Source organism: Peromyscus maniculatus, chromosome 10 (genome assembly GCF_049852395.1).
Source record: "Peromyscus maniculatus bairdii isolate BWxNUB_F1_BW_parent chromosome 10, HU_Pman_BW_mat_3.1, whole genome shotgun sequence".
NCBI lineage: Eukaryota > Metazoa > Chordata > Mammalia > Rodentia > Cricetidae > Peromyscus > Peromyscus maniculatus.
This window is the reverse complement of record NC_134861.1, coordinates 63,049,858-63,062,114: the sequence shown is the minus strand read 5'-3', so window position 1 is coordinate 63,062,114 and position 12,257 is coordinate 63,049,858. Positions and strand designations below refer to the sequence as shown.

General features: G+C 47.3%; 1 protein-coding gene across 2 annotated transcripts in view; it reads left to right on the top strand.

Annotated features, from left to right (window-relative positions):
- The window catches only part of Bend4 (BEN domain containing 4), a 33,725-nt gene extending 22,448 nt beyond the window's left edge, over positions 1-11,277 (top strand). Inside the window, exons 6-7 of one of the 2 annotated variants that reach the window (XM_076546403.1) lie at positions 3,412-3,652; positions 5,342-11,277. In XM_076546403.1, coding sequence (XP_076402518.1) covers positions 3,412-3,652; positions 5,342-5,559 — 459 coding nt within the window. In that variant the 3' untranslated portion in view covers positions 5,560-11,277. The remainder of the gene's footprint in view (positions 1-3,411; positions 3,653-5,341) is intronic. The other variant, XM_076546404.1, reaches the window with a different exon arrangement.
- Positions 11,278-12,257: the final 980 nt, after the last annotated feature.

The window sequence follows — 12,257 nt, the reverse complement described above, 5'->3', positions numbered from 1 at the left end:
GTAATTCTGCATTTTATGAGATCCATGTTTTATGTTGAGCTGCTGTGGTTTGGAGTTGCATAGGACTCTGCTATGATTTTTCTCAAAGATTTGAAAAAGTGCCTGTCTTAGATTACCAGCTCCCTAATCACGAACACCCTCATCTTGAAATGGACACAGGTTAGGGGCACAGCTCAGTATTAAGGGATGAGTGAAAAACTCAGCCTTCCCCCATCCCACCTCACTTAAGAACTTGTGACTCTTTGGGAAGGGATACAGCCTTGGTAAAATAGCCATAACTTTTCCTTGAGGGTAAGCACCCCAACCCCAGGGAAACAGGTATATTAGGATGATGATGATGATGATGATGATGATGATGATGATGGTGATGATGGTGGTGATGGTGGTGATGATGGTGGTGATGGCAATGATGATGGTGATGATGGTGGTGATGATGGTGGTGGTGGTGATGATGGCAATGATGATGGTGGTGGTGGTGGTGGTGGTGGTGGTGGTGGTGATGGTGGTAATGATGATGGTGGTGGTGGTGATGGTGGTAATGATGATGATGGTGGTGATGATGGTGGTGATGGTGGTGATGATGATGGTGGTGATGATGGTGGTGGCGGTGATGATGGCAATGATGGTGATGATGGTGGTGGTGGTGATGGCGATGATGATGGTGAGGATGATGGTGGTGATGGCAATGATGATGGTGGTGATGGCAATGATGATGATGGTGATGGTAAGGATGATGATGATAGAAAATAAACCGTTCAAGAAGTAGCTGTGGAGTTTTCTTCTAAGGTTAATGATGAATGTGTTCACAGGGACTGTAAGAGGAGGGGTTTTGATTTTTTTTTTAACCTTCATTTTTATTTTTCATGTATGGGTATTTTGCCTGCATATGTCTGCACTGTATGCATACAAGGCCCATAGAGGCCAGAAGAGGGCATTGGATTCCTTGGGACTGGAGTGACAGATGCTTGTGAGCCACCATGCGGGTGCTGGGAGTTGAGTTCAGGTCCTGGGGAAGAGCAGCCACTGCTCTGACCACTGGGCCATCTCTTCAGCCCCTGGCTTTAAACTCTTCACTACAGCCACTGTTGCCAGGCATCTGCTTTGTGCCGGTCACGTCAGTAATCCTTGGGCCACATCACTCACTTGACCAGTGTGCTACACCTGCTTTGTGACTCGGAGAGGTTACTGCATGGAGCACGCGCGTCCCGGCCCTCAGAGTCTGTGGTGGGAGATGGATGGACACACCTCAACAGAAACTGGGAATCTGCAGTTGTCCCTTTGTTTTCTTATCTCTTTTGAGACAGGATCTCACTCTGTTCACAAAACTGCCCTGGAGTTCACTATATAACTGAAACTGGCCTTGAACTCTGAACAGACCCCCTGCCTCAGACTCTAGAGTACTGGGGTTACAGACATGAATGGCCACCATGCTTGGTGACTGTGGTATTGTTGGCCCGATTTTGACAGGAAAGAGCTGAAGTTGAGAATAGTCTCTCTGAGGCTGAACCCATGGCCCAACTTTATAATTGCGTTGTTTGGGTTTGGTTCCGCTAAGGGGAGTTTTGTTTTCACCCGTGTATGTGGCCCACGTGTTTACCTAGTGCCCTCAGGCCCTGGGACTAGAATTACAAATGGCTGTGAGCAGCCGTGGGAATTGAGCCCAGGCCCTCGGGAAGAGCAGTCAGTATTCTGAACATTTGCGCCACCTCTCCAGCCCCAGTCTCTCCCGGCCCCTCCTGTCTAATTGACTATGGCTAATTGTTCAGTAAGTAGTGCAGCTGTTAGTAAAGGACTTCTGTAAAATGCTTTAGAAGGAGTGGTCCTGGGCCATTGGGAGGCCACCCACCTCAAGCTCCGCCAGCTGCCTGGGTGGAAAGGTCATTTGCTGGAGATCCACTCAGCCCCTTCCTGTGTCCATGAGGAGCAGTGGATTATTTTCCCTTCTGCATCGGCCATGCGGCTCACCACCCTCCCCTCAAGTAGGACTCTGTGGTCTACAGGCTGGCTAACCACACTGCTGGCCTGGCTCCCCCGTTCCTTCATGTCCAACTCCCACCTCCTCCTGAAGGACAAGCAGAAAGAACCCGCCAGCCCTGGGCTCCTGATTTCTGATCACACGTGTGCACAAGGTCCCAGAGCCCAGGGTTTTGGATGCTACCACCTGTTGACTACCTATGGCCACTCCAGCAAGTTCATGTAGCTTCCTCAAAGTTAATAAGCCATGGGACCCAGTTCATTTTAAAGCTAGCCTGTCTTCTAAATGCAGTGCACAAACCATTGACCTCAGCTGCCTTCCTTAAAGGAAACTAAGTCCCACTGTCCCCGGCAGGAGAACGTCGAAGAGTTTCTGTGTGCACTGTCCAGTGACTGCTTCCAAGTCAGATGCAGTCCTCGCTGTCCTGCTCTGGCGTTCTTCCCAATACCTGCTCCATGCTTAACTAGGCAAGCGGTTTTTGAAATAAAACCCTGTCAGATCCAAACAGTACGAAATTTATAACCCGCAGTAAATTTTCAGAGTTGTAAAACTGAATGGGTTTCCCTTTTTTTTTTTTTTTTTTTTTTTTTTTTTTTTGTACACCTTAATTACTGGGGAAGAAGTTTATTAAAACTGAGATCATGGGTTAATTAATTTGTCCTGGACTGTAGAATTTTATGGACAGCCAGAACCAAAGTAATGGTTGCGTGGGTGCAATTGACTAAACACGGCTTATAAATGTTACAGAAGTCCCCGTAATTAGTCCCACCGCAGCCATTTAGCTTGGGAATTTCACAGCAGACATAAATTATGAAGGTGAAAAGTAAGAAAATTTTTAGTTGACACGTTGGCATTTGCAGAAGCTACAGTTTGAGAAAAGCTGTTTTGCATTCATTTTTTTTTTCCCAGTTTCCTCCTTTTAAACCCGGTCTTTTCACGTCTGCGCTGTTACACCACGGCAATCGTGTGCTAGGTGCCTCACACACAAGTAACGCCTGTTAAAATAGACCGCTCGGCACCGTTTCTCCAAGAGCGTAACTGGCAGCCGGAGGATGCGGGGACCTGTTTGATCACACTCTTCAAAGTCATTTCTGCATCGCTAATAGATTGAAAGGGAAAGTTACAGGTTATATTTAAAGAGTGCTCCCTGTCATTGGATCTTGACACATTTTAACCTACCTGTTAAAAGGCGAGTTATAAATAGCTCCTCTTTCAAAGGTGTTCATTATACCTCATTGGCTCTTGTTACAGAAAATGCAAATGTAATTTGAAAAGTGCCCGTTCTGAGTGTGAGCAATTACTGGTGCTCTTCAGTGCCCGGTTCATTGTCGGCAGAGCCCCTGGCTTTAAAAGCACGTTTGCCTTTGAAATGGAGATCACTTGGCTGCTGGCTGGCTGGCTCCGGAGGTAATGAGAAAATATTTTCCTTTTTCCAGGGAAGTAAGCAGCTGCTGAACAACTACCCTGTCTACATAACGAGCAAACAGTGGGACGAGGCTGTGAACTCCTCCAAGAAAGATGGGCGCCGGCTCCTCCGATACCTCATCAGATTTGTTTTCACAACCGATGAGCTTAAGTACTCATGCGGCCTTGGGAAAAGGAAAAGGTCAGTGCAGTCAGGAGAGACAGGTCCCGAAAGACGCCCTCTGGATCCAGTTAAAGTCACGTGCCTCCGAGGTACCGCATCCTTCCCCTCAGTGTCCATCATCCGTGACCCCATTTCACTGCATTGGCTGTGGCTCCCCACACAAGTGTTACAGCCCTTCCTGTATTTTGATTTTTTTTTTTTTTTAAATCTTTGCACCAAGACCCTCTAAGCTTCATGTGGCCCATCTCCTTGGTGTTGACAAGCTCTGTGAACGGCTCTTTCCTTCCGCCTCGTCTTCACATAATGCTACAAAGGCATCACATAGCACCTCATGTTTCACGCTTTCCGTTCAGATTTGCTTTGCTGCCAGAGAAGGCCACATTCAAACTGGAGCATAGGGAGAGAGGCCCGGGGAGAGAAGATGGGCCATTTTGTAATGGGTTATAGGGCATTTTGCTTCCATGGGCCGTCATCTGGCTTGCTTCTCTAGTAATACATGCAAAGGATACCAGAAGTAGACTTTACCCATAAACCCTTTTTAGGTTTTTTTTTTTTTTTTTTTTTTTTTTAAAGCGTCTGTTAAAATTCTGCTTCACTGACACAGTTTTGTCAGTATTTTAGGTGACTGACTGCTTTGGTCTCCACAGTTGCAGGTCAGGCAAAGGTTGGAGGACTAGCAGTTGATGGAACAGGTTTCAGCAGACACAGACAAGTAGAAACAAGATAGGGTCACCAGAACACTGTCTGTCCTGCAACACAGAGCCAAAAACACACCAGAAGACCCTTCGCAGCTGAGAACTAATTTTATTGACTAGAAAGACATGTTGATTTAGTCTGGATAGGAATCTAAATTTTTCCTAGTGAAAGTCACAGTTTATTAGGTAGGTAGGTAGGTAGGTAGGTATAGATCACTCTTAAGGCTTTAACCATTGGAAGGCTTGCCTCTACTCACCCCAGGACACAGCCTTCTCTTAGACATTGGAGCTCTGTGATCCCTGCTGTCGAAGTATACACGTCCTGTTGGGAGGCAGCTAGGCATCTTTGGCTCACCCCACAGATTCCTCTTGGGCAGGGACTGAAGGGCTGGTGCATGCTTGGCTCTCAGTCATCCTACATGACTCCTATGCAAGGGCCCCCTGCTTGGGGACGTCACTGCCACCAGACCACCACCATTGACTAGCATCCGTGCTGTAAAGCGAGCCCGTGGGCTTTAGTAGGAAAATCCCACCTGTTTAGCGTGACCAGCTGATGGAAATTTCCAGAAGCTCTGTCATTTAGCTAATCGATGCTGATTCCCGATTGCCCATCGTCATCAGAGGTGATGGAATTGCTCACCAAGAGGCAGTGCTGGGCTTGGGCTCCTTACTTGTGCAGCCAAAGCGATGCAAACTCAAGTCCACCATATCCCTTCTGGGGAAATGGTTCTCAGTGGGGAAACCGCTTGCCGCACAAGCCTGAGGGGCCGAGTTCATCCCTGGGATCCGTATCAGAAGCTGGGCAAAGAGCAGTTAAGGGAGACACCTTTGTTTTCAACAGCAGACATTCCCTAGAGGTTTAGGGTGGCTTTTGCCCTTGCACAGGGGAGCTCTGGCGGGGTGGGGGGTGGGGGTTGTAGGTTGGTTATAGCGAGTGACAGTCGTGGCATTGCCCTGGATCCCACGTAACTTGTCCGATAGGGCTCCTCATATGGGCTCAGCAGCCTTTCTGTCCGTCATCATCTGTCAACAGAACAGCCAGCTGTTTCCTTCTCTCCTTCACCGTTGTTTGTATTCCCACAGAATTCATTAGGATGCACTGTACCTCCAACCCCGATTGGTGGATGCCCTCCGAGGAGCAAATAAACAAAGTGTTCAGCGACGCCGTGGGTCACGCCCGACAGGGCCGGGCAGTGGGGACTTTCCTGCACAACGGCGGCTCGTTTTATGAAGGAATGGATCACCAGGCTTCCCAAGATGAGGTCTTCAACAAGAGTTCCCAGGATGGATCGGGGGACTAGCGGACGGAATCCTCCCACCCGCGCAGCGGCGTTCCGTGTTGTTCTGTGTCAGAGTTCCAGTGGTGAATGTGCACTTCCTCGTTACCTTAGCGTCCAAAGCATGTTCCTCTGTCATACTTCACAAGTCTCGAGCTTAAGACTGTGACCCACTGCCACGGTTCCCAGATAGAAATCCACTTGAGGGGTCTTTAGGAAGTCTCTGGCACCTGCAGTAGATTTGGGGTGTATTCTATCACAGAGGCAGAGGTACAGTTGACATAAAGTCTTGACTCGCTAGACATTGAGGATGTCTTCTGTCCCGAGTCTTCAGGTCAGCCTGGCCTCCTGAGCAGAGCTGGTCTCCTGGGAAGGTTCAGTTAGGTTCCCTGCGCATGATGGAAGGGAAGACACAGAGTTGTTCTAAGGGACCAGCAACAAGCATTTTCTCACTTAGTTCAAGTAAGTCTTGTTTCGATCTTCCAAAGACACAGGATTGGTGACACTGTAAGCTTCCATATATCACAACTTACTGATTAGAAGCCAGAGGACAGAGGCCATGTCTATGGATGGTTAAGTGGAGGTCAGCTATTTTTCTGTTATCTTATAGACAAAACTCACTGTGTTGATCAGAAAGGCAGCCTGGTTTCTGTGGTTTACAAGCAGATTTTCTTTATATCTTTAGGAAACACCCAAAGGATCTAAACCATTTTCAGATCCCTCGTTTCATAAGTCCCTTGATGCACAGCATCCATAGCCTTAAGTCATACTTGGCCGACAAAATGCCAGGGTAGCGGGTTCAGTGAGAATGTGCACTTACCCTTTGGTAAGATCTTCAAGCACAGGACATGACTGACGGCATCTGCTGCTGGTCAGGGGTCTGGCATTGTGGACATGCAGCATCAAGGCCGTTCTGACAACTGCAATGGCTGGTCCGGGATTTCTCTGAAACTTGCTTTCTGGACTGAGTGGAGCTTTAGAATAGGTGAAACTTCCGTTTCCATTGTCATGGATGAAAACGCCTCATCCAGCTGTGCCTCTCCTCTCCCCACAAGCCCTCTGCAGCCTAAGCTCAGAGTTACTGTTCTGCCTCCCTGGTTAATCTGTGGAAATGTATGCGAGGTTAGTGGTACCCTGGGAACCACTTCCCAGCAAAGGCTACAGAGGTGCTATAATCCTTTCTGATAAGGATGGGACTCACTTTACCAAACAAGTGGACCCAAGAGCTAAATGGGCAGCATTCACTGAAGATTGTGAATGTCATCTACAAACACAGTGAACGGCTTTGAAAATGGGATAGGAATTCAGTCTGTATCCATTTAGAAAAGGACCTTTGGTGAGGCTGTTCTTGCCAAAATAAATCACATATCTTTTAGATTCAATATTTAGCATCAGATTTTGAACAAATCAGCTGAGCAGTTTAGAAGTAAAAGAAACTGAGCAAGTGAGTTGTCATTTACAGTGGATGAGAGCAGTGTCTTTGGCAGTCCAAGAGAAGGGGGTATTTCTTAATGTGTGATCAGAGGTCTGGGAAATCTGTCCTAGGAAACTCCCAATGCCATAAAGCCTTGGGGGAGGCCGCCATCGCCTCATCTGCCTTCCCATCTCCCCTTTGCACTGGGCTGCAGTTCCTCTTCCTCCTGGGTACATGGTCCTTGCTACAGCAGCCATGGTTAGCAGCTGCTTTTAAGGAACGCAGACTTGCAGGCTGTCTGCACACACCTTCTGTGCACTGTCTTGGATCCCGCCATGGTACAGGTTGTCACTAGGGGTGACAGGAGCATTTGGGGCACCTCTAAGCCTTTGTTTACCGCAGCTGTGGGGCCGGGCCGGGAACCTCCAGACAGGCTGTTGTTTCTGCCGCCTGAAAGGGCGCCCTTGCTGCTAGGCCACCCTTGCTCCCGAGCTGCTTCGTTCTCCCAGTGAACTCTCTGTCAGCAGTTGCCCACAAGTAACCAGTTCTGAAACGGTGGCGTGATGCTGGCCATTGTGCGCATGAGGACGCTAAGAACCGCAGCGCCGACCTCCTCGGCATCTGCAGCCAGTTTCCATGTGTATCCTGGGCCCAGGACCTGCGGACTTCAGCCCCAGTCAGGTGTCCGTTTTTCCTGCCTCTCTTTATGCAATTGCTGTTTTCTTTAGCTCGGTCCACTGCCTGATACCAACAGGTGGTCCCTGAGACCTGTCTCAACACTCTGCTGGCCTCTTCCATTTAAGGCTGGGGTGCTGCTCAGGTCATGATGGTTTCCTGGGCGGTCACCTGAGTGTTAAATCAGCCTGCAAAAGGTGCCATCTCTGGCAGGGGTTCAGAACTCACCATGGATCAGGCTGTTCTCATTTTCAGCAAGCCTTTGATTTAATGTTTGGAGGTCTGAGAATGTTGTCTGTCAACTTGGTTTGGTTTTCCACGTCATTCTGGCAGTCAGACACATTGCTCTCCCAACACAAAACTTAGCCCTCTGTCAACTCTTAGAATTACCCTGAGTCATTTAGTGTTGGTTTGAAGGTGACTTGAGTTAAAAGCAGCTCAGGATGCAGCTGTGCCATTTCATCGGTGAGAAAAATGTGGTTGCCAGGCTGGCGTGACTAAATGTGCCGTTTCCTGTCAGTGATTAGGTAGGTCCAGTGTCCCGGCTCTCAGAAGCTCCATGGTTAATAGTGACATCGTCATGGTGTATTCTTCATTTTCCAAATTAAAATGCCTGCTTCTCGGTGATTGATGCCCCAGGCACAGATCTTGCCAAGAGGAGGCTGACCCTGGGATGACCTGTCAGGGACTGGAACCAGGAACCTGTAGAGGGGAGCAGTGTTCTACAAGGATTTGATAAGGTCACATTGTCTCACCAGCCTCTTTGTGGGTGCACTGTTCAGCCTCTCATGGTATCAAAAAAACTGAAGCGTTTCAATTTGTAGCTTTTTTTTTTTTTTTGCTTGAAAGTGTGTGTGCCGGGCCTTAACCCTATTCCTTGTCCATCACAGCATTTGGGGGACTTTGACCATGTGTTTCATGAGGCTTCCCTAAGAAGGTAGCGGGGAACATAGGTGCCCGAGAGTGCTGTCCTCTCTTGGTGAGGTGTTGAGGGATGCATGTCACCACTGCAGCTGTAGTCAGCGGGTGGTCCATGTGTCATCCCTGACCCCGTCAGGATGATAAGGAGACATGTAATTGAAATTGTATTTGACACAGCTACTCTACATGGCATCAGGTTATGGTCCCTGATAGCAATAGGACTTTATCATTATTCAGTCCAGTAGTGATTCTTGAACTATTAGATGTTTACACAAAGTCTAAACAATAACTCAAACTTAGGAATCTGCAGGCTTGTGGTTTCTTCATATCTCTGCCATTTAATGATTTGTGCCTCTTTTCTGTACCTCTGAGAAAGTGGATGGAGCTCCGTGGGAAGATGTGAACCACGTCCAGAACACAAGTGTTCACTCATTTGAGTTCTGTTTCTTTTTTTTTTTTTTTTTTTTTTTTTTTTGGTGAAGGGGGTTAAACATTCAGTAGTGTGCTAGTCTAACCCTGACACCCAATGACTACCTCCTTAGTTTCTGTATAGACAGTTATCTTTTTTGGTTTGAAGGTCCTTTTTTTGGTGACTTTTAGAAAAGGTTTTAAATGTATAGTTTCCTCAGTCAGTGCTGTACCGTCTCACAGTACAGGTCTGTGTTCATTTGTGACAGCTTTCACATGTGAATCTGGAGATATGTAATAGAAAATGGTTTTGCACATATGGAGTGAGTCTTGCTGGTATGTGTTTATTGTGGCGACGCTTGCCAAAGCTGCTTGGCAAACACGTCAGGAGGGATGCTTGAGTCACAACTCCAATGCAAATGTGTCGAAACAGCAGTGTGTGTCATTATGATGTATTTTTGTAAACACAGTGGTGACTTCTTTCAGTCGTATAAGTACTGGATAAAAATAACACTTGAAACACTGGAGGAAAATGTCACTTAGCTGATCACAAAACTACTTGCATTATCAGCCAGGGGGCGTGTGTGTGTGTGTGTGTGTGTGTGTGTGTGTGTGTGTGTGTGTGTGTGTGTGTGTGTGTGTGTTTCCAGGAGAGGGAAGAATTGACATCAGCAATGTGGAGGACAAAAATAATACTCATCACCGCTTTTTTAAAAGTGAAGTTTAAAACTTTAGCTGATGCATTTACACATTAGAGGCCTCTTGCACACTCTCCATAGTATATTGAATTTTGGGAAATACTGAGAACTGGAATTCTCATATTTAGTGACTGGCTTTGTCACCCTTGACTATTGAAGGCAGTAGATTACCAAAAACTTTGCTTCTGAGCTTCCATGGCTGCTGTAAGGGCTGTGCTTTTATTGAATCACGGTTTCCCAAATGGCAACGCAAGGACATCTGCTAGCAAGACCCATGCTCACACCTGGGTCACTCTGAACAGTAGCACCGGTGCAGGTGGCCCGGTGTGCCTCTGTCCGCATGTTGCAGAGCGGTTGGGTCCCGTTGGAAAGCACTCCCCTGGCAGTAGTTAACTACAGACCTAAGCGTAACTCTTGATTTCCTGTGTGCTAGTAGCTTCGATAAGCACTTTAATGCATCCTTCCTTATAACCTGCACAGCTGCCCAGGGCGCTCCCTGGAGGTCACTCTGAGCTCAGTAAGCAGAATGGCCCTTTCTGTTTGCCCTAATCAAGCATTGCTCTCAATGTGTGCCAACACTTGGGAGTGAACTTTTTTTTTCCCTGATGCTATCGAGGAAAAGCTGGTATTTATATCACTAAATCTACATTGGAAGCATGCAGGTGCTTAAATAACAAGTATGTGGAGCCCAGGCCTCCAGGAGTTCTTGCAGGGCTGGCATGAGTCATGGTAACATCCTGTGAGGGAGACCAGAAACTCAAAGGAAATGGACCCATCAGAAGTCTGGCTCCTTTCCACTGGTGTTCTAGGTTCCCCATACACACTAGAGCATCTCAGGGAGCGCCTGGTGATGGCCCTGGGTATTTCTGTGTGTGGCTGGTTTCGCAGCCTCCTGGGGACACTCGGTGATTCCGTGGGACGGGCGGCTTTAACTGACGATGCCACTGTGAGAACTGTAGAGACTGTCTCAAGAATATAGTGACCTGTTGAGTCAGCCCCCGAAGTTTTAGCTTTAACATCCTCTGAGAGCATGCCAAAGCCACGAGGAGCCCGGCGTGTGCCTCTTGGGAGCAAGGCCTGCTGGAGATGGGCAGGGACTCGGTCACTGTCCAGCCTGCCCCTGCCTGGACTCCATGTTGCTCCCCCACAGAATGGCATGTAGCAGCTAACCCTGGGGCCAGTTGCCTTTACTCTATTTTCTATGATGAATCCTTGTGGAGAAACTGTGATAAACCCATTGATCCTGATATTTTTATTGTTGGAGTCCTGTGGCTTCTCTGAATACTTTCTATTGGATGGTACTGTGTAGAATTCACACACACTAGGGATATGTGAATAAAGCTAAAAATACATAGTATAATATAGGATAGCAAAAATCTTTTGTGAACAATTTATATAGAAGAGTAAGTTGTTTTTTAAGTGTTAGGCCATTTCTTTTAGGAACTTAAAATGTTATAAGAGTTTTTTAAGCATTCAATATTTTTAATTATAAGAGACATTTGTTACTAGAGCTAATTATTTCAGGTGTTCTAATTGGAATATTGATTTTCTTACCTCATATACCTCTAGAATGCCACATGTTCTGTTGGGGATAAAATTGCACAATAAATGTCAGGTTATCTGTCAGATGTTTTAACTTGCTTTTTTTTTTTTCTTTTTGGCTGTGTGTGCGTAGTATGTTTGCATGTGTGTAGACATCCTCGTGTGTGAGCGTGTGTGAACATTGTATGCATCTCAAGAATCCTCCTCTGGGTCTCTATCATATTATTTTTGAGGCAGGGTTTCACAGTCAATCCCAGAGCACATTGATGTGGCCTGCCTGCTGGCCGTTGCTGTAGGAATCCCCTACCTCTGCCTTCCAGACAAGCCACCACACACACAGCATTTGTGTTGAAGTCTGGGGATCTAAACTCAGATCCTTCTGCTTGCACGGCAATGTTTTGGCCACTGAGCCATCCCCCCCCCTCCCTGCCCCACCCCACCCCCACCACCCTGGCCCCTGGCTTGCTGTTTGCCTCTTGACAGTTCATTTTGTTCTGTTCTAAATGTTCCTGGTTGCCTGTTGAGAGTCCTTCCCCCTGAAGCTAAGGCTCTCCTGCTTGTCTCTAAATGCAAGGAATGTCCTGTGCTGAACACCCAGATAAAAGCCAGCAGGATGGCTTGGCGGGTAAAGGTGACTGATGCCAAGCCTAAAAAACATCCAGTTTGATCCTCTAGCCCTGAAGCCCATGAAGGAGGGAGAGAGCTAACTCCCATATGGTCTCTATCCTCTGGCCTCCATGCATACTGTAGCATGTGCATATCCACACACATTAAATAAATAAACAAACAAATGTCATTTTAAAAAGTCCTCTGGTCCGTTATGCTAGGGAAGTAACCAGAAATTCATCTGACCTACTAAGTGGGAGGGCAGGGAGGAAGTGACGTGTGATTTGAAAGAATACATGCTATCAGGAAGCCCGTAGAGCTGAAACTCACAACTCTGAATCCGCAGATATTGCCTGTGCGTGGTATTTGAACAGTGCGCGGAGCACACAAGCAAATTGGCTGTGGCTAGACAGGGACATGGTGGTGGCTTCCCCCTTAGTTACTGCGGAAAGGATGCC